At 44.7% G+C, this 22,279-nt stretch overlaps 1 protein-coding gene across 2 annotated transcripts in view; it reads right to left on the bottom strand.

Moving 5' to 3' along the window:
- The window catches only part of sema4bb (sema domain, immunoglobulin domain (Ig), transmembrane domain (TM) and short cytoplasmic domain, (semaphorin) 4Bb), a 43,730-nt gene that overhangs the window by 10,523 nt on the left and 10,928 nt on the right, over positions 1–22,279 (bottom strand). For both annotated transcript variants that reach the window (XM_040203234.2, XM_040203226.2), the window contains exons 2-8: positions 14,737–15,197; positions 4,551–4,711; positions 4,270–4,332; positions 3,586–3,684; positions 1,801–1,912; positions 1,384–1,500; positions 993–1,150 (exon numbers count right to left, since the gene is read on the bottom strand). In XM_040203234.2, the coding sequence (XP_040059168.1) occupies positions 993–1,150; positions 1,384–1,500; positions 1,801–1,912; positions 3,586–3,684; positions 4,270–4,332; positions 4,551–4,711; positions 14,737–14,857 (831 nt within the window). In that variant the 5' untranslated portion in view covers positions 14,858–15,197. The remainder of the gene's footprint in view (positions 1–992; positions 1,151–1,383; positions 1,501–1,800; positions 1,913–3,585; positions 3,685–4,269; positions 4,333–4,550; positions 4,712–14,736; positions 15,198–22,279) is intronic.

Genomic DNA, 22,279 nt, shown 5'->3' with positions numbered 1-22,279 from the left:
TGAGCTGCCACAGAAAAGCATTTGAAAAAAAATGTTGGCTGCTGCGTTCCAGAGATATAAAGGCGCCTTATAGAGCCGAGAAAGCCATTCTACTGTCTCCGCTGCGCAGTTCATCTGCAGCAAGTTACCACAGTCTGCACGCCTTTCTGTCAATGATATTTCCATATATAGAACCCGAGAGGTGCTCCGCCAGCGAGAGGTGCTGCAGCACCGATTGCCAGAGCCCAGCAGGACCAAGTCATTAAGCTGTCACTTAAGATTACATGCTGTCCCTGCGATTACTCACATTACTGCCTCCGTGCGCAAGAGCCATCAGTCAGGGAGGGAGGTAAGTGCATGTATGTCTAGCGGCCGTTTAATTGATCTGAATACAGGTGAAGAGGGAGAAAGTCTGCCGCTGATTATTCAGGGCGATCGAGCAAACTAAACTCTCAGGAGGAGGAGGAGAATGACGTCAGCAGTTTAAATAATAAGAGTTAATTCTGCAGTTTGCCTGCTTTTCCTGCAACACATACAGACCACATAACTGTGCGGGTGTGTGTGTTTCGTATTGCTGCAAAGCACCCTTGAATACTAATAATGCCGGCAAAGCTCAAGGCGCTGGTGGAGAAAGGCAAAGAGCTGGAGGGCTGGACGAGTGCAGCTGACACTGTGAGGGACATGAAGGGAGAGAGGGGGGAGATGACATTGCAGAGAGAAAAGGGAGGGGCGCGGTGAGTGGGAGCAGATGATTCAATGCGAGTGGAAACCAAATCTGTTGAAAACATGTTTGCACAGTGAAATAGAAAAAAAGCTTCAGCCGCGCCAGTGACACATTTCCATTGCATCTAAACAAGCATGACGTATTTATTGTGAGCCGACGTGCTTTGACAAGGGCGCGCCTCGCCTCGTTTTAGGGCAATTGTATCGGGATTAAGGAGGGCGATGCTGCGCCTCTGACTTTTGCAGGGCCGTCTCGTATAAAGACCTCGACCTAATTGCGGGTGACTTACCTTACACACGCGAGCAATCCTCGACACAATGGTGTTGTCAAAGAAGTCAAATTCTTTTCCCGCCTCGCTGAAGAAGAAGTAAATCTTGTCGTCGTCTCCAACGGGGTTTCCTATTGGCTGACTCTCCTCGATGTAAGCCGACCCGACAAAGACTGGATCTGCTCAAAGTGGAGGAACGCAAATAAACACGAGGGTTAGAGAGACACCGTTGTTGTCCCCTCAAGGGAAAATGATGTTGCCTCACTTAAGTCAAGAGTGCACTCGGAAGCGACTGATCGCACCGGAAGGGCTCGTCTTTGCTCTCGGCCTGCTGCTAATACGTTTGTGGAGCATATCTGCTCTGTTAAGTACATAATGGGAGATGAGAAGGGGGGGAAAAAAAGGACTTTACCTTGCAGCCATTTTAAAGAGTTTTCGGTCTTCAGAGCAGTTCCCTGAACCAAACTCTTGTAAATGACCGGCTCATTCCCCTGGAAGCTGCTGACGGTACCAGTGTACAACTCACCATCTGGAAGAAAACAATTCAAATATGTCAAATGAAGAACCTGGTTTTCTATTATATAAATAAATATTTTAAAGTACAAAGAAACGCAGTACAGATAAAGGTATAGTTCAGAGGGAATTACGAGAAACAGAGCAAAGAGTTGAGGGATTAGACCAAAAACTACTTCAATTAATATATTAATTTTTCCCTAATTGCTTGTTAAAGAAGGACAGATGCAGACAAACAACATCAGACGGCACATTGTGAGCTCATCATCAGAACTTAGTGTGGCATGCAAAAAGGGCAAAAAATGTTAATGCATACCAACAATGATGGCAGTGGATTTATACTCTGGATTAAAGGGGCAGCGGCTGCGCCCGTCTTCCATCACGACCTCGCCCACTTCGTCTCTCTCCAGTGTGAATGTTGACGTGTTCTGGAGACAGGACACGAGAAGCAAATGTCCCTCAGGCGCAGTCCAAACAAATTGAATTTACCGTAAAAAAAAAATTAAAAAAAGAAAGCTCAGCGCCTGTTCTCCCCACTTCTTCATTACAATATGCACAACACACTGACTTTAATGGGGTCCCGCCACTCTGGACACACAGTAGCTCTGTCTGTCAAAGGCAACTTTACCTTTACCAGGATTTCCTTTCAGCATTTATAAAAAGAAGAGAAAGTAAATCTAAGAAAACTGATTATTGGGAACAAATTGGCTTGAGGCCGAGTGAGACAAGCTGAAAGCATTAAGGGACCCACTTAAGTTCTATTGGCTTTTCATTGGCTTTAAATTTACCTTTTACAATATCTTTTTTTATATAACATCTGGATTCAGGAAGTTTATGTGGTTTACAGAAAGAAACAACTTGATTCATAAGGATTTTACCGATGGTGAACTGAGATTCAGTACCAGACCTTGTTAATTAACATGCCTCAAAACATACATACTTACTCTGTAATTCCAGGGGCCTTAGGCTGGTAAATGCACATAATATATTGTTTTCTCAAGTGTGTATGTCACAGAAATCTACAGCATGTATAAGGGTCAATAATCAGCCTGTGAAAGCAGCTGTATTGTGCGTTCTTTGGCAAGTCGAAGAAAAAATGACATCACTTGCTTGAGCTCAGGGTTGGGCTTCTAACAGAGACTCTGCGTTCACAAAAAGCACACAGGGACTCTAGAACCAGCTATGGTCAATGCATTTTTCATCACTTGCATGAAAAAGGCAAATAAAATGGATCTCTTCCATTGAGCAATTAGGGTCTCAATATTCAAACGGGAACTTCTGTATTCCATCGATATACACATGAAAAAGAATTTTCTGCAATAACTGGTTTTATCAAACCAAACAGGACAGTGCTGAGTGCTTCTTGAGAATCTTCTTTAGGAGTTATTGTCCTCAGGGCTTGTTTTAACTAATGTCCGTCCTCTGATTGTTTAGTGTCTTCTCTTGGCTTCAGTGTCCTATTACTCTGCCGTTAATCCCTCCCGGACTGTTTTGAGAAGAGCTATGAAAATAAAACATTTATCAATGTTAATAATATGCATCTCAGAGAGAGCCTGGCCGCTCTGGGCGAGTTCTGCTCCCGACCAACCGCGCTCAGAGCGGCTTGGAATCTCAGGTCAGGGCCTAAAGTCCTGCCAAGTGATCTACAGTCTGAGAAATCGCGTGTTTTTCTTTCACTCTGACGTAGAAGCGGAGAGTTTAATGCCCCGCTTTTAGAGCCGAGCCGTCTCCAGGCTTGACACCCCTCCTCCCCATCACTGAAATCAATGTCATCCTGCTGCCGGTTGCCATCACACCAGATGTACTCCACCACTAGATAAACAGATCTCCTGCTTCCCTTATGCCGTAAACCCCCCACCCCCGTTGACTCGTCTGGCTAAAGCGCCTCAGCAGCATTTGGTTACGCTCGGATAACTGCAGATCCAATACTGACACGGTGGATAAAAGGGCTCGATTCCCTCAAGAACTCACACAAAGGAAAATCCAAAGTCCAAAGCGGCTCTAATGACTGGGGAGAAATAGAAATCAAGAACGAGGGGAGTAAAAAACAAAATCAACTGTTGGAAGTGAACAATGGGTAGATTAGGAGTTAATTACTTACTATGTAGGCGCAAATAGGACTGAAGGCGTAGGTGCCGCACACGTAGAGATGAGTGCTGTTCAGCCGGAGGAGGATTTTGATGTAATTGAAGCAATCAGTCTGGATGGGGAACAAATAGAGAGAGCGCGTGGTCCATAAAGTGCACAAGAAATTCTGAGAACTGAATGTATTTTTCTGGCCGACTCCTCAAAACATGTGCCTGGAATACTGGAGCGCATAATCAGGAGTAAATCACCCGTCGCAAAAAGAAGAAAAAACACAAATTGTCCTCAAACGCAGATGGGAAAACCTCCCGGCATCACACAGCAGTTGCTTGGTGGGGTTTCTGCAATAGTTGTACACTGCAGTATAGAGATTACAGAGGTTTGTCGCCCAGGGATACAACAGCTGGCATGACAACAAGGTTACAGACAGACACAGAGCGAGACGCAGCGCACAGAAAAGAACAACTCCCTGGCGAGTTTGAACACATGACAAATGTATTTGTAACTGCAGGAAAGGTTTGTCAACGCGGCACTCGGCGCTCGCTTCATCTTCTCACGACGCGGGTGAAGCGATTTTAGAGACGGCTGCAAGGGAAGAACAAACACCCTGCGAAAGCAGAACCCACGCTCTCGAGATTCTCATCACGCGAGTATCTTCCGGAGGCCTTTTTGCTGAAGGAGGAGGAAAGGTGCCCCTCACCTGCAGGTTCTTCCCTTTGAAGCTGCACTCCTCTCTTTTTCCAGCAGGAGTGCCCCACGTCAGCTGAGGAGGAAAAAAGAGAAACACAGAGTAAGTCGGGCCGGATTCAGGGAACCGTGCCGATTCTGCCGAGGGCGGTTTCTCTCCCATCAAAACGTACAGAAAGCACAGGGCTGTGGTCTGGAGATCAACAAAGTGACCTCTGACGTCGCAGAAAATGTATTCAATAGTGAATATTTTGGATTGTGAGACAATAGTCCCTCTAATAAACCACTACTAACGTTCTTCTGGAGCTTGGCCCTGCTGATGTCCGAGAGGCTGAGGGCAAACAGCGCCTCCCTGGCTCCGACGTACAGCATGTCGTCCTCCTGGCTGAGCAGCAAGGAGGTGTAATTGAAGACGCCATCCACGGAAAACCTCTTGGCCGATCTCTCCTTTGCATCTGGAAGACGGCAGGAGGAAACAAAGGTTTATCGTTCAGAGAGCAGGACGGAGCGGAGAGGAACGGACGGGGACAGAACGGGTCCTGATGCTGAACAAGAACAAGAGCGCAAAGTAATGGGCCCCAAATGAAACCGCTCGCCATATTAAAGTTGATTTTGTGTTCTGTGGGGAGAAAAACAATCAAATATTTCCTTATCAGAGTGCCAGGATTTAAAATGCATGTTTGGGAGTGACCTTTTCAAAATGTCATCATTTTATTTATTTTATTTGATATGAAATACCTGTCAACTGGATTGGTTTTGTGATACTACTTTATAATTATTAGTTGACGGCACTAAAACCATCTGAAGAATGTACAACATAGCGTCAAGTCTTATGCAGAGATTTGAGAACCAACTGCCATCAACTGTATCTTATGCAAGTCTACGGTTCTGACTCGTTAATCAGCTATAAAGTCTTAATTTTCAAGCAATTGGCTTTATGCATCAAATGTGAATCATTATTATTCAATTCAATTCATTTTTTATAGCCCAAAACCGCAAATTACAAATTTGCCTCAGAGGGCTTTACAGTCTGCACACATGCGACATCCCCTGTCCAGAAACCCTCACATCGGCACAGGAAAAACTGACATGAACCCTCAGGGAGAATGTCCAGCTGAAAACATGCAAATGATGAAAATAAATATCTTAATGTAGAACTAAGAAGCCAGATTCTGAGGCTAAAGTCGAGTTCTATATCCCAAAAATTCAGTTCAGAGGTTGGCTTTGAGTTAATAGACACGCATCATTAAACCCAAAAAACTGAGGCCCACGTAAACACAAAATAACCCCCCCACTCCAATGCGTTGGCCCAACGCAAACACACGATGGGAAAGGTAACAACATCTGAACCCGTGTTTTACTCCAGCACTCAAAGCGAGCTTGTGAGTCTGCGTCGAGGCCACACATGGAGCCACAGATCCAGCCGGCGGGGAGGTACGAGGGGGCAGACGTCGCGTTACAAACACGGCGCGCGGCACAACACATGGCGGCGATCGATTTACGACACAAACAGGGGGGAAGCTCTCCCCGAGCTCGTTGTGTTGTCGTTTCTCTCCCTCCCTCCCGTCCTCTCTGTTTACCCCTCTCGCACAGCCAGCAGCTACTGTAGCTGCAGCAGAATACCAGTGAGCCACGTCCACACTTTCCTCTGCTGGCTGCCTCTCTCTTTCTCTCACTGGCAAAAAAAAAAGAAGAAAAAAGCTTCTTCAACTCATCGCCAACCTGAAACTCCTTCATTCTGCCAAAGCCTCTTTAAGTGGATCTCTTTAGAAGGCGGGCCGCGGGTCAACGGAGTTACTTCTCTTTCCCACGTCGTTCCCTTTCCCTGCAGCCTCGAGTAGTTTCAGCAATGACGTAGAGATTCACAATGAAACACGTTGATTCTCAAAGAACACGTTGATCCCTTTAAACTTCTCTTGGCACCCAACAAGTGAGGATCACCAACTGGGCATCAGCGGCGGATTTTCTCTTTTCGTTGATTCTGTAGAACGTGAGTCCGCGTGGAACGTCGTCACTTGATATAACGTACATCATCGCGGCTGACATTCTTCTTCAGGCCTCCAAAGACGTGCGACATACGCAATGAAATATCTGTGCTTCCATTGCTTACATGCTTCTTACCCTTTGCAGCTTTTGACCATGTTGTTTATCTATGGCCTCCCATTCCAAACATTTAGAATAAAAAAAAACAAAAAAACAACATGTGCTCCCCAAGCCAAAACAGCCAGGGTCACGGCCTCCATTTGCTTCGTATCAGGAGTCGTCATCGGCATGATTTGATGCAGCTTAACCCTTTACAGTATTTCCCTGGCGTATAACCAGCAAGATGCTTCCAAAAGACAGAAAGAAAAATAAGACAAGAGTTGCATAATGCAAACAGTAAACAGCGATAAATGTTTACAACCCACGACTTAAACTTTCCAACATGCTCACTCAGGGCTCGTTGGCAGGCGGTTGCTTCCCTCTTACGGGAGAGAAAACCAGCTGCACGGCCGTAATCTTGTCCAAAATCTAATCGCAGGCCCTTTCCAGATCAACAGCGCCCTTTTTGTTTAAAACGTTGTGACATCTGGAGTCAATGAAGGGGAGGGGCCTGGCTTTAAACCTCAGCGATGGGATAGAAAATAAATACTTAAAGACTTTCTTTGGTCATTTAAGACAGGGAAAAAAATAAATGTCCAATGTGGAGAAGCAGAAACTATCTTTTGATTGAAAGGGAATTAAAGAAAATGTCCTAAATGCCGCATAGAGTCGTATACTCGGTCCCATCTCTCCTCCAGACAGGGGAACACATCGTTGCTCCACTGAGTTTCGGCCGTTCACTTGAACCAAAAACCACCTGCGCTCTGCATATTAAAACCGTCTGACATAAATCACAGTGACATCCTGCTAGACAGAGGATGGAATAACGAGCAAAAGAGAGCAAATTCAAGAACCTTTCGCTCTGAGTGGACCGGGGATACTTAGTGTATGTGTGTGTTGTTGGGGGGGTGGGGGGGGGGTCGGGACGCTGAGTGGGAGTTGTGGTAACCGGGAAGATAAGATTGAGATGTTGACCTATAAAGAAGCACGAAGACAAAAGGGAAGAAAATGTTATTTTCAAAGCACCACTGGGAAGGATTTATGATTAGAGCAGAAGGTCAAGCCAGTAACAAACGTCAGTTGTGTCAAGGTTTTGTCTCTGCGGTTTACATCTACGGCGGTTGTTTGGTTTTTTTTTTTATACTTTCCGAGGCAGCAGAGCCGTTGTGTGTTCTGACACACTTGCAGCAGAATGCCGGGCATCTGCTGGCCATCTCGCAGCCGGGCACCGGGTCCATTCATTACACCGCCCGTTTAATCAGTCGGCTGTCACCAAACCGGGGGCCTGAACCTCTGCCAACGCTCATCACTTCACATCAATATATCTGCTCTATCGCCAGCGTTAACATGCGGTGTTAGTTAGCAGCAAGAGGTTCTTTGAAGTCAAACTGCGTGTAGTTGCCTCGTTTCTCCGCGGTTATTAATGCCTACAAGCTGCAAAAGAAATTTAGCCAACGGTTCCAACCGGAGCGCGGCGGCACAAGTCAAAAAATGGAGCGTGGTTTGAGAGCAGATCAAGGTCTGCTTGAAATACGGACAGTTAAGAAGCGAATGACTCTTCTCCCTGACACGTAATAACTCCTCAGCAATCCACTGGTCCAAATTCAATCTCAGGATTGTATTTGTAAATGTATGACTTTTTTTTTTTTTTTTTAAGTGGTAAAGATGGACGGAAACAAATCATGGTGCAGGGAGAAATCACAGCAGTGATCACAGAAATATTTGTGAGGGGATCAGACTAAATCTCATCACACGAGACGAACAGCTACATGAAGGGAAAGTCGCATCACGCCTTCTTCCGTATGTGCAGGATGCTGCATTCCGTACGGATTTTAGCGTTGATGTGAGCTGCTTTGCTGGCGATAAAACAGCCAATTTTTCCTGCCGGGAGACAAAAATAACAGACAAGCACATAAACAGTATAAAATAGTTTTTTTTACATTTGAAATACAATATCTTCATTTGGGAGCATTGGATTTGTTGGTACTGACATTGTGTTACATTTGGACAGAGCCAGGCGTCCCATTTACATTTTATTTTTAGTATTTCTATTCTCATACTTTGAGAAAAATAAGGTTCTGTAATGTGTGTAGATATAAAAGTGAGTGCCCTTCAGGCACAAATCTTTATGAATCATAAAAAAACTATAAATTCCAGACATAAACCAAAGCTTTTTTTAGGATTCCGGATAACTCTCTCATTGTTGAGACCTCCAAAATAGCATAGTGACATCAAATTAAGATAACTGTGGTGGGAATCCGTTTATTCACATCACAGCTGAGTCCCCATTGAGGTAACTGAGATATCATCAGACGGTGCCAGCTTGCAGACACCGTGTCACTGAGAGACAAAACACATGCCAGCACCTTTGGCAGGCATCATATTTCAGGGAAAACAAGATTCAAAGGCGGTTCAAACTATTTTTTGAAGAGGGTAATGGCACCCTAAAAGGTGGGCCGATTGATTGGCTGCTTGTACGACTGGCAAGAAACTCCTAAAAGACTGTAAACATACGCCCGGATTAGCTGACGCGGTGTGAGTCACAAGACTAGAGGGCAACGGGGACACAAGGGGGGCTTGCCAGGAGAACAAGAAAAAAAAAAAAAGGAGAAGTGAGTGAAGCAAAGCTGATATTAATCTCACACTGAACGCCTATCTTACATGCACCACCCCCCCGCTACCCATCTCTGCCCTCTGCAAGCTGATGCTACACAAGAGCGCACAGCTTCAAGGCTCTCTGTTTTGACAGGATTCAACAATGGACTCGCTAAGCGGCGCAGGAGCTCCCGACAGAAGACGACAGGAGTCGCTTCAAGGTCATCGCGGCGCTGAACCCCGTAACGTTTGGGCAGAGTGACGGTTATTTCAGCGTCTGTGATCACTGGCGAGGAGCTGCTGCAGTACGCCAGCCAAGAGGCCAGAGGAACTCTGTCTGTCTGCACAGTCGGAGGACACGGAGCGAACTTCACGCGTTCCCTTTCCTCTGTGACGTGAACATTTTACCGTGGCTTTGTTGAACTGTCGACAAAGAAATCACTGTGGTTACGTGAGTGGATTGTGATGTATTTTAAAAACCAAATTAATGCACAGCTCGTAACAACTCTACAGAAGCTAGTACAGAAAAAGAAAACAAAAAAAATCACACTACGAGGCTGTAAATAAAGCTGACGGCACTGAATCAGTCGGAGAGCTTCTTTGAGGTCGGGCAGCAAGGTTTCACAGATGTGTTGTGTAGTTTGTGATCACTGGGAATGATGGTGTGGCTTTGCTGCAATTTTGTGTGCACTGCACACGCTCTTTATGTGTGCAAGGGTGTTCACATCATACTGAGAGACAGCTGCAACTTGCAGATAATAAGTACAGGCTGACAATGTGTAAGTGCAGTGTTTGCTGTGTGTGGGGATTATGCAGCAAAAAAAAAAAAGAAAAATGCTGCCACATGGTTAAATGAGCAGACTCTGAATAAGAGAAACGACAACAAAAACTACTGAATATTTGCTATATGTGAACAGTCATGTGTACCCCGGATTCCTTTCGCCTCTGTAGGAAAAAAGAGCAACGAGTGCATGAAGCTACGCATACCTTTAAAAGCAGACAGCAAGGAGGCGACACAGACGCGATGCTGTGCTCTGTAATTATTGGCTCTCTGGCATCATCCTGATGCACTCTAGATTGGCGCGCACCCAGCAAACACAAAGCAGTGGAGCGATGGAGCACAGTGGTCCATCACGGGTGAAAAGCCTACAAAATCCTGCATATTAGCTAGGCGAGACTCTCTACGTGGTACCTGAGTGGGTTATTCAAACGCAGGCTGCAGCACAGAGGGAGGGAGACGAGGAGATAGTTGGTATGATTTACTCACACATACAATTCAAAAAGAGACAAGCCTGTTCTTGTCACGTGTCACGTGTGAGACACCTCTTCGACCGCTCTTCCTCCCCCCCCGTCCTCGCCCCACCCGCTCTATGAAGACGGTAGTATGTCACCGGAATCCGAGGCACAAACTCAGATTTTTTTCAGAAAATACAATCAGACAACTTCAGCCTTCCAAGTACAAAAATACATTAGAAAGTGGACCTTTTCATTCTGTAATTTGCTAAAGTAGTGGAGCTGGGACGTTGATTTTGAAATTTACATCAAGCAGCAGTGCAGCGCGTGTAAAGCTTTTTGACGATGAATGAATGAATGCCAGGACTCAACAAGCAACCCTTCCCCCGCCGTGTTTGCCAGACACCTGCAATCTGCTGATAGTGAGTGTGGGAGGTTAGCGCCAACGTTAGCAAACGCTCCGGCTCAGACGCACTCGTGTGTTGCCTGACCTTTAATTTGCACTCGTTATTCCTCGTTCAGCTTATACAAAAAGTCCCTTTAGAATACAGATTATTTTGTGACACGCAGCTCCGGTCGGTCCTGCTTCTGGTTTTCCTAAGCATCCCTTCAGCTGTTGACCCTTTTTTTTAGAACATTGAAAACCTTAAATTGCATTCAGGCAAAGTAGAGATCAATGATGACAGAGTGAATTTCAGTATTCCTGTTTGCAACACTGCTCTATCCCGGCTGTTGTAAGTTACTGTTGATGCCTCTCAACGTCTCTACACAAAATAACTTTCTTGTTGTGAAGCTGTCATGTGTCAGCAGCAGCGACATGATCGTCCATCAGAAATGCATCTGTAATTCAGGGGCCTTATGTCTTGTTGAAAATAAATCTTAAAAATTTTAGGGGTATCTGACTTTCCACATCTTAAACCACCTTCCCTTACCTCAAATGTTCTTAGCCACAGAAAGAAAAATCAAAACACAGACCCACCAAAAACGATTGCCTTGATGAATGTCATCGTTTCTAAGGCTCAGCCAAGTGGACTTGAGGAAGAAAATAAATGGCCAAATCCAGCTGGCTTGCAGATGCTTACAGATGGTTTCTGCTACAGCCTGAATCCCATCAAAGTGCACGTCGATAATCTCTTCTGCCCTTTTCTAGCTGGCACACGCTACTCAATTTTGGGGGCACCAGTTTACTGAGTACACTCACTTTGAACCGACATGTGTTAAAGGCCTTCAAGTGTGACCACAGCATGCAGACACAACTCTCTACCCTACATGTGTGTGTGTGTGTGTGTGTGTCTTTGTGTGCGTATCTCTGGAGAGGTCCTTGATGAGAAGAGCAAGCGTGCAGAGTCTGCTACTCATCCACCACAATGTAAAGTATTAAGGACGAAAAGCAGTCAAGCGCTTTGGTTTTAGGATCCTCGCTAATGGTTCTTCTTTTACACACATCTACTTAATGTAGTCATGCTGCTATCAGCAGCCTCCACATTATGGCTCACAGCGGTTATGCTGTTGATAAAGCTGGAATAAAAGAAAAAGAAGGAATAACAAATATTTCCGTCAACAGGTGTCAGTCATCGAAGGGCAATGAATCCGAGTGCTACACCTGCGCTCCGAAATCTGACGGATGGGTTTTTCCTGTACAGTTGCACCTTGTAACCGAGTCCTTCAGCTCAGTGTAAGTGACAGAGTCGGGCCTCTGGGACACACACCTCACTCTCTCCATCTACATACACCCACTAGCAGGAATAAGACGCACGCGGAACACATTATGTACTGGAGCTGAATCAGGAAAGTTCTGACTCTTAATGAAAGACACATGAGACAACTGCTTTTAACCACACGAGTTCTGCCTCAAATCAAATGTAGTGCATTGTTGTTTTTATTACATTCTTCACTGTGTATTCATTTATTATGTTATGTTTTTACAAATAACCGGGATTTTTGACCTGACGACCTGATGTTTTAATTTGTTTTAAATTTTTGTACTTGTTGAATGCATTTACATTTGGCTTTTTCGAGATTGCGTGACTTGTTTTATAGAAACAAATAAATGTATCGTTTAAAGCAATGTGAACACTGTGACAGAAAACCTGTTTATGTATCAAATAATAAAATGTTATTACTTCACCTTATTGACGCTTCATCGTGCAGTAAATAAGCTAAATTCAAAATATAAAGAAAGAGAAAAAGAAGGTGGGGTTCTTTGTGTCACCATTACTGTTAAAACGAGCAAATCTCTGCTGCAAGATGTTAATCTTGATGAGGGAAACATAATTTTAGTGCTGGAAAAACCCACACTGCAACCCAGTGACCCCCCCCCCCCCCCCCCAAACAAATCCTAATGACTCTCTTAACCTTGCATTCCTCTCTGTCCATCTTAATTAAAACCTGCGCCGTTATTCCTCGCTGCTTGCCATTGTCCTCAAATCAAATGTTCCTGGTTGAAATCTGCAAAGACAGAACTTTTCTGTACATTTCCCGGAGCGTGCAAGTGACGAAGCCATTAAAGTGTCTGAAGCAAACCGAGCCGATGTGCTGTAATTGCGCTGCGTTGTTGCCCGGCCTTACGGCGTTGTGCGCAGGCACTTGTCAGTGCCACCTCTGCTGGAAGCCTCAGACCGCTTTTCTTTCAGGATCGGGTGGCGTGTCCTGGCCGGGGTTTTAAGCGGGCAGCGGAGCATGTCACGACCATGTGCTCGAGCCCCGTCTTGCCCGCCCCTCCCCTGGTTCCACACGGCGGTCCATGCACTGCCGAGGTTTCAGCATGCATGAGAGAAAGCGCACAATATTCGCAGGGCATTAATCAAGCATGAACAGGAATGGGCACATTCAAATGGAAAATCTTCCCCCTTCGTTTGTTATACATTTCCTACTAACCGTGTATGTACCGTAGTGACAGACAGATTCTCTGGATGCACTTGAGTCCATAAGATAAATACACTGCTAAATCACAAAAGAAGAAGAGAACTGTCCTTATTAACTGCAGTACTTCAATTTCTCCATCATGTTCCAAGTGAAAGAAATAAAAAGAAAAATGATTCATCTGGTAGGCGCACATCTGGAGAAAGACAGTGCCATCATGCAGCAGATCTTCCTGGTAACTAACACTCATACCCGCTTGCATAACTGATGCTTGAAGCTTCAAGTCCCGTGATCCTTTGTGCCGTCTCACAAGAGAAGTAATGAAAAACAGACAGGGCTCTCCCACCGCAGCGACCACAAAAACCTCCACCCACTTTACATGAGAGATTAGCCTGCTCATTAAGGGAGAAGGAAGGAGCGAGAGGAGAGGGAGGAAGACAAAAAGAAACAGGAAAAAGGCCATGTCAAGGCAAGGGTCCTCTTGAGAGAAAACAGTCCCGGTCTGCCCCGTCTTGCAGACTATACAAACCAGAACGGAGGATTAGAACGGTGACCTGCTTTACATGTTTTGCATCAATTGCGCAGGTTGAATGGAGGTTTAAATACAAAACGTTTAGCATGTCAGTGATGCTGCAGAAGTTGTTTTTTTTTCTGCATAGCTTTACTCTTAATGAATAAGACACAATCAGTGTCGGCGACACACACTTTGCTGGGAACCAGCCGTGGGCAAAATTAATCAATTTCAGGAAAAAAGTGAAATGGCCCAAGTTGTTTCCGGGTAGGAGCGGTGCCAATTTTGAGATGCTGCATGTGAATTACCGAACGACGATCGAGTTGGCATTAAATTGATGTAGCGAATATGAGACAGGGAGTCTTTACAGGAGCCGACGCACCACTACATCCACATAAAGCCTGTTCTTTGGTTGCTGCTGGAATTTGTCAGTGTGAGCACTGTTGCCAAACAAAAAATATGAAAAATACACTGCAGGAGCGAGAAAAACAATTAAGAATCAACTTGTGGATTCTCTTTTTAGAGAGCAGCTACATCACAAGAGGTTACAGAAATAGGTGTTTAGCAGTATTCCCTGATAACATTGAGTTTTGTAAGCAGCATCTTTATTTCTCTCACCCCTCGTTTGTCCTACGCTGCCAGAATGCATCAATCAATTAGCAAAAAGCTTTTGGCTGAGCCAATAGTGAAAAACAGATTGGCTCATTATACTTTTTGCATTATAAAAGCTTAACCCAGTCTCATTATAATAAGAGGAGTGCTGCAGTATACAGCGAATACATACAATGATGAGGTCAGGTGCAAAAAAAGGTTCCATCCAATCCCTGGATTTGCCAGGAGAGAAAATAGGTCCATATTTCTGAGATAAACTGTTTAATTCAGCTGTACAATAGTAACAGCAACAAACGGGGGAAATGGTCAATGTTTTTGAAGGAATGAACGACGAGGGCAGACTGTATTTCACAGTCCCAAAATTGTTGCATTCTTTTGTTTTGCTTTAAACACTTTGCGATGCCACACAAGTGATTGCTATTATCAAAAAAACATAACTGCACGTATTCATCGGACTGTTGTAGTTCAGGCCTCTTCAAGTTGGCTACCTTACATTTGACCATGTCATCGTTACAACAAAACTCCTGAGTCTCATTTCTCTTTGGTAATACCCCAAAAATATGCATGGTAAGTATTTTGACTTACTGTAAGAGAAACTGATGCGTGGTGTGACATCATCCTCAGTGGCGGTCAATGATTGGAGGCAGATGGCCAATATCAGCGCAGCAGCCAGAAGACAGTGGACAGACGCAGCCAACGTGCACATGATGGTTGCCTGATCCGCTCACACAGACACACACACAAATGCACACTGTTTGTTTTCAAATTCCTTGGAATTCATTAAGCCTCTCTTTACTCTGCGGAGCTTTATTTTCTCACTCCCATCTTCTTGTAAGCTGAGAGGAGGGAGGCGGGGAGGCGAACGTCTCCTTGACTTGATTCTTGTACTCCCAACGGTCCTTGCACACGGTTAGCAGGCTCTTCACACAGAGGAGAGGAATCCTTTCTGGATTAGAGGCCGCTTGTTGTCATCTCCTCATAGTGCTCTTTCGATAGATCGGCACCCAGCTCCAACCGGTGGCCGTTCATTAAAAGTCATGTTAATTCTGTGGAGAGAAGAGAGAGAGAAGTTTTTCCTTTAAGGTCGATCCAAGAACGTAAAGAAAAAGAACAAAGATGCAACACAAGCTAGGAGAACAGATCCCAATCCAACTTGTGACGCTGTAACCCACAGCTAGAAAAGAGAAAGGACTGATGCATTTTGATGTGGTTCATTCGGGCGAAATGATGCAAAAAACAAATTGATTGAATTTTACAGTTACTGTGTTCATCCCCCAGGAATCTCCCCCTGCATCCCTCTGTCCAGAGACTTCAACATATTTAACACACTGTTGGCTTCGCCTAAAGCCTTCACGGCAAAAACAAGTATATAAAATCCTACTGCTCTTTCACCACGCTGCCAAAGAAGAACTCCACTAAACAGAGCGCCAGCCAGCCGACATGAGCGCACACATCATGTGGCAGCTTAAAGGTTTTACAAACTTTAAAGTCTAAGTAAATGTCCAAATTGCTCTGAAGCTCACAACAGTTTTCTCCGAGATAAAAAAAACACATAGAGGACTCTTTTTAATCCCAGTATTTAAATTATGCTGTCATCAATAATCGGTTAGAAATTTGCGAGAAGATAACATGGCTGCTTTGCTATATATGGCTGCTATCTGTGGCTATGTTGGGAAATAAATGAAAAGAACAGCGACTCCGAGGCCGAGCCTGTAATTTGTCTCAAAGGATGAGCAATGAACACATCTGCCCTCTGACTTTTATCGGCCTCAGCAGTGTTCAGATAAGCTTTGTGTAGATCTTTTATTTAGTAGGGGGTTGTCTTCCTTCCATGAAATATGAACTACTCCCTCTGTACTAAGCAAACGCAAGGCATGTGATTAAAATAAATGTGAAAAATGACCATAGACTTCTGGGATTAAATAACCTGTAAATTTGTTTGCAGTATCTAAATGAATGAAGGATGTTTCGACTACTCGGAGGCAGCAGAAGTAAGCTGGAGACACCAAAGCTGGTTAGCTTCCAGCTGGAATGGTGAACTCGTTAGCAATCAGTTGCATATGAGTGAATCCAGCTAATAACAAGCTACATTCACTGAGAGTCGTCTTAATGTCAAATGAACGTTCAGTATTTCTTTTGTCAGCAGATGCTGAACGTTTCACTTTCACCAGCTAGTTGTTAGCAACACTAAACTGATGGTTGAGGCTCGATGGGACCGTCACATGGTTTTGATTTTGTTGATACGTCTCTAAGTCGACCCAATGGTGCTAGACGAGGAGTCAGTTGATTACCCAAATTCAACCGGAGAATTGGGGGCAAATTGTTACACGATTGTACCAATGTCTTATGAGTGGAGACATCTAGTTAACAAAGCACAGCCTGTTCCTGTAATATGTGAGCCCAACTCACTGCTACTTGTTGCACAGTGCTGGACGTCTAAGTGCCCCTGACATCTCACTTAGGTGGTGACGTTTAGAAAAGTAAACACTGGAGAGCACATGGCGTCTCTGGTAAAGAGCTTACATCACTGCTACAACTCCCACGGGAACTCCTTCAAATATTTATAGAAGCTAATAAATCCATACGACCGAGGCGGCTCATTTAGTGGCTCCCATGTTGTCTGCGGAGACAAGGGCATTTCAAACTTCTGATCAAACTGGTCTTACAACAACTGAAAGCAGGACAAATCGAGATTTACAACCCCATCTTGCCCCCCACCTGCCTAGAGAAAGCAGTTGGCTAACCCACCTACGCGGCGGCACCATTAGCAGCACGCTAACTGGACCGCTTGTTGACATTATGCCATGTATTGTAGCAGCCATTTCCGTGGGGGGTGGAGGCTAAAACAACGGTCCACAATCCGGTAGCACCCCCCACCCCCCCGACTCCCCTTATCGACTGGTCCCCCCCATGTCTGCTGAGACGGCAACAACAAGCATGTCAGCCCAGCGTGTGCTCACACCCCAGGTCACCATGTTCCCAGAGCTTATCCGTGTGCGACTCCAGAGGGCTTTTAAATGTTAATGAAAAGGGGGGAGCTGTTCTGAGGCTTTGCTGGTCAATTCTGAGGTACAGTTATGCATGAATGAATATCGCTACACTTGCATTGACCTTCAGAGGCCAAAAATGGTAGTTGGTGTTTGCCGTGCAAAGTCACAGGTTATAAATAGTCACTGGTAAAGTAGGCGTGTTAAAGAACTGAATGAATGGCAAACATATTGAGAGATGAAGACTCAAAATCATGTCCAACTATTATTCATCAAAACAACTCAGAGATAAAATGAGAGACACCATTTCTCAGATGTGAAGTAACTAGTATAAACCAAACGAAAGCTGCTTAGTGAAAAGTACTACAAGCCTTACACAAAGTTAAATAGATCTTCATTACTCTAGTCAAATGTATACATTGTGTCCCTTGTATTTGAAAACGTCTCTTGGGATCCCCTTAGCAGAGAAAGATTGTAAAATTGCACTTGTAAAGTTGCTGGCGTGCTCAGTCTCACTCAGTTATGTCAATACGAAGAGGCCCCTGTAGCTGACTGAGACAACTGAAGGTATCTGGGCAATCCAAAATACAGGATGAGTCAAGTGTGAAGCATAAGACGTTACGGAGGCCAGCAACCTGAAGAGGACAAGATTGATGTTCCACACCCGACAGGCAGATCCGTGGAGGATTGGCCTGAAGAGCGGGTAAAAGAACGCAGTCGCACTTATCCCGTTTTATTCCACAACCCACTACGCTCGGTGCCACAGGACCCATCTGCTCATCTGGGAGAAGGTCTGCTGCCCCGCGTGTCCACGAAGGGTCAATCTGGTGCCATATTGCTTAAGGCTACAGTTTCATTAACCTTTCAAAGCTCCCTCGGGGCTTCTCATTAATACCTGCGTCTGTTGAGAGAGAGCGCGACAGAGAGAAAAGGATGCGGCGTACGTATCGGACGGTACACACGGCCACGTCGTTGCAAGTCCACCGGTCACGAATGCGAAACCATTTGGCTACATGCGTTTAAACGACTGGACTTTGGCCAGCGGTTCCCGATAACTCACGCCTGCAAAGTGACTGGTCTCTCCTTCTGGGTCTTTGGCACAGAGCGAGGCACTTACGAAGATAATCAGCGGCTGGGCAGCACCCCTGTGATGAGAGCGCCATCACGGAGCTGGACACGATGTTAGATTAGGCCGACGTCCAACCCATTAACGGTATCACAAGTGTGTCCAAATGCATAAGAAAAAGAGAGAACTATAAAAGTATTTAACTGGAAAAATTCTTCTTTGCTGGTTTAAGGGTGACTTTGTAAGAATGCAACTAAAAGTAACAGTTTCAAACAAATATAGAAAAGAGGAAACATCAGGATTAAGTGAAGGGTCATTACTTGTCCTTGCCTTGCAGTGACGTTTGGGAGGAAAATCCTCCCAAAGTCCGACCCTAAAAACAACATGGGTGCCGGTCACTATTCAGAGAGATTCATGTAGCCATTATGTTGAGCAGAAAGGGTCTCAATAGGTGACTGACAGGGCAGAGACTGCCCGCTGAGGCTGCCATTATAACTCTCACTTATAGCAGGAGGGAGCAGAGCGTGATTGGTTTAGATTCAAGCAATGGGGCGACGGGGGCTAAACCTTTGCTGCCAAACAGTCCATTACTGGCTTTGCATAGACTGTGAGTTGTCTGCTAATTCATTACTGGGAACAAGCTAAAACCATTATCTTCTATATAAATAAAAATTTCCCTCTTTAAAAAAAAGAGAAAAGAAAAATGTATTCTGTCAGTCATCATGTGCTACTCATCAAGTTACTTTCCCCATGTAGAGAATTTGGTGCAACTGGAAAAAGTATTAAGTAAATAGATCCTTTAGAACAAAAAGAGGTCATCGTACTTTGTGAAGTAACCATTCACATTCTTAAGCGTTTAAAGACTCCTCAGTCAAGGGTCGAAGGTAAAGTAGCACTGTTGTTTTCAAAGAGCCAAAGAAACAAAGCGCTACGTCATTTGTGTGAAGCGGGGGCTCCACGTGTCCTCTCATGCGGCCCACCTGGGAATGAGATAAGGGGGAGTAAAGGGGAAGGTGTAGCTGAGAGACTCCTCCAAGAAAGCAGACTCCTAAATAAATCAAGACTCTATAAAACTGTAACAGTAGAAGCTCTGAGTGTCTTGTGCCAAAATGGCTTATTGCTTTTATTGGAATGTACATCAGCTCACAGGTAATTCATCTATCAGAAAACAAATCTCCAGGATATTATCTCGTAGAGGCCTTTGAGTAGTTTTTTAATATGAGCAACTTTGTCATAACAAGCTGAACACTACACAGCTTTTATGAAAACACCATTCCAGCCGGACATTGTTTTGTTTTTGCTTCTTAAGGCAAATTCATATAGAGCCGGAAATCAAATGTACATTGAGCTTTTTACCTGAAATGTCAACGGGAGTGAAGGAATCAGTAAGACTATAACAAATTGACCCAAAGCAGCTTGGCTTGGGTCAATTTCATTTTTTACCCTGCAGACTAGACTTTAACACTGGATAAAATAAAAAACCTTTATGCACGCTTCAACCCCTGAATCTATGACAATCGGACAGCTGCACGGAGTCATTATCCTGACGCCCAAAGGCAAACTTCCTGTGAAAAAAAGACCTCAACACGTCCACAAATGGCACAAAGACACTGATCTGATACAAAATCAAGAGGCATTGATTCAACACGTCCCTCTTTGTTTCCTTCATGAAAATGCGTTTATGTTAACGATGGCTAGCAGCTGAGGGTGTTGACTGCAACCCAATTCTTTACTATGGGTGTTACAAAAGATGAAGACATGGAAGAAATAGAAATATCTAAAACACACATGAAAGACTTCAGACTCACTGTGTGTATATATATATATATATATATATATATATATATATATGTTGATGCAAATAAACCAGATACGTCTTAACCTTCTATTCAGTCATAATTATCAACCCCCTTGTAGTTTAGAGGCGACAAATGCAGAAATTTTAAGACAGTGAGCTTAATTTCTTCACAGAACATTATCTGCAATCCTGCGTTCATTTCACAGTAGTACAAAAGTGTCAGTGAATTGAAAGCAACAGCATTTACTGAATTATTAATTCAAATGTGTGACCCCAGGACAACAGTTACAGGATACTGATGTTTCCTGCATGTATTATCAATTATTCATTGAATTATCTTTCTAATGATGACTGGCTGTAATGCGTCCTGCTGTCGTGTGTCCCTGGTGCTTTGAAGTTATGACGACTTTAAAACAACAAAATTACAGGAATAAAATTAAATTACAACCGAGGATCTTACTCAAGAGGCATCAAACTTCCTTCAAAGCTGACGGCTATTGAGGTCATAAGCCATTCCCTTCCCACGGCCTCAAAATGACTCACAGAGTCACTTGTGGTTCACACCGCCATCCAGTAAAAGTCAATACACGGATAAGAGTTTCCTCTTAGAAGAACTAGAGAGCACTCATGTTGTGCTGTTGTAGGAACTGATGTTTTGGAATTGCTTGAGCTGCTTCTGGATGACGTGCATCAATGTTCGGACTACACTAACAGGAAATACAAATTAAATTGAAATGAAAATGAAAACATTTTTCCCTAAAACAACATTTTGGGAATTGGAAAGGTTATTGGAATGCATATTATCACAACCACTCTCTGTTCCACCTCTCTGCATCGAGCCTTAAAGACATTGAATTGGTCCTAATTAGCCTTGAATGATCCTGAGCCGGCAGACAGGTGCAGGACAGCTACACTACGGCGCCGCTCCCGTGATCCCATCACGCCGGCGTCTCTGTGTCACAGGCATTTGTTAAAACGCAGTAATGAACTCAGACTCTGAATCCCTCTACATCATCTTCCGGTTACAAGTCATAACTATACGCAAAATTCGCTACACACACACACACACACATTGTTGGAATCAAGAACAAAGAGTGTGATGTAACGCCACTTTAAGAGTGATCGAAGCTCGAAAAGGCTTTGAGGAATATTCAAACCACCTTTTACATTAGAGCACATGCTGCTCAGAGTCGCCACGCGGGTAGAAGCAATTATCATTTCAAAAGAGCGAGTGAAGCAGAAGCGGCAGAGGAGATAAGTGCTTAACGGAGAGTTGGGGTCACCTTAGCCCCTATGATACAGAGTTGCCCTCGCTTCAAATTATTCAAGCCTGACGGGGGAAACAGTGGGAGGTTGGTTCTTGAAGAACTCGCAAAGCGTCAATAATGAGCTTTGCACGTCAGTCAGGATACCGCGCGCCGAGCGACATCATTTCCCAGCGTCGCACTCAATCGTAACCCGGCTTGCGGAAACTATGGCAATCTGGAGATGTTCAAGCCAATTATAGGGATTTCCCTCTAACAGGATCGCTATTGGACGACAAACTCAATAGAAAACAGATTTCCCCTTTCTTTTTGGTTATTGTGTGCATCTGGGACGAAAAGCTCCCCACACTTTTAACCTGATGATCCACCTCTAGACTAATAAAGTGCGCTGACCAATCAAAACAAAACGACGGACAGAAGAATTCCGATTCCCCCCCCACGGCTTGCGACAGACCGCCACTTAATGGCGGTCTAAAGGCGTCAGCAGTGAGAAGAGGCACTGGTCTCGTTGTGGTGTAGAAAAGCGGGGAAAACGGCAGCAACCCGAGAACAGCATCTCATTCCTCTGCCGAGTTGATGAGGTCGGGCACACGTCTGTGAACAAGCTCAATGGCGTGACAAAAGGAGAGTGGAAGATTTACAGTTCACAGACAACCGGCCTTTGTGAGGTCCAGACCACGCTGTTTTAGCATCACTGTTCATTTGCTAATTACGCCATCAAACGCGAGGAATTGGCGATCCATGGCGGGCTATTCATCTCATGGCTTGAGCATCGAGTGGTGGAGGGAAAGTTTAATCCCTGCAGCTAAACCGACGTGAGGACTCGATTCTCCACTCGAGCCGACAGGCAAAGGTTATGGGATTTAAAAAGTGTAACAGATGACAATATTTTCTCGCTGGCCCTCGGTTCAGCCGGTCAGACCCGCACAGTGCGGTTCTGAGGCGGCGCGCTCTGGTACGGATGTTAACGCTGGGATTTTTGACCAGGCGGCGGTTCTCGTTCTCATCGAGT

The sequence above is a fragment of the Gasterosteus aculeatus genome, chromosome 12 (assembly GCF_964276395.1).
Source record: "Gasterosteus aculeatus chromosome 12, fGasAcu3.hap1.1, whole genome shotgun sequence".
NCBI classification, from domain to species: Eukaryota; Metazoa; Chordata; class Actinopteri; order Perciformes; family Gasterosteidae; genus Gasterosteus; species Gasterosteus aculeatus.
Note: the sequence above shows the minus strand (reverse complement) of the source record. Positions and strands in the feature narration are given on the sequence as shown.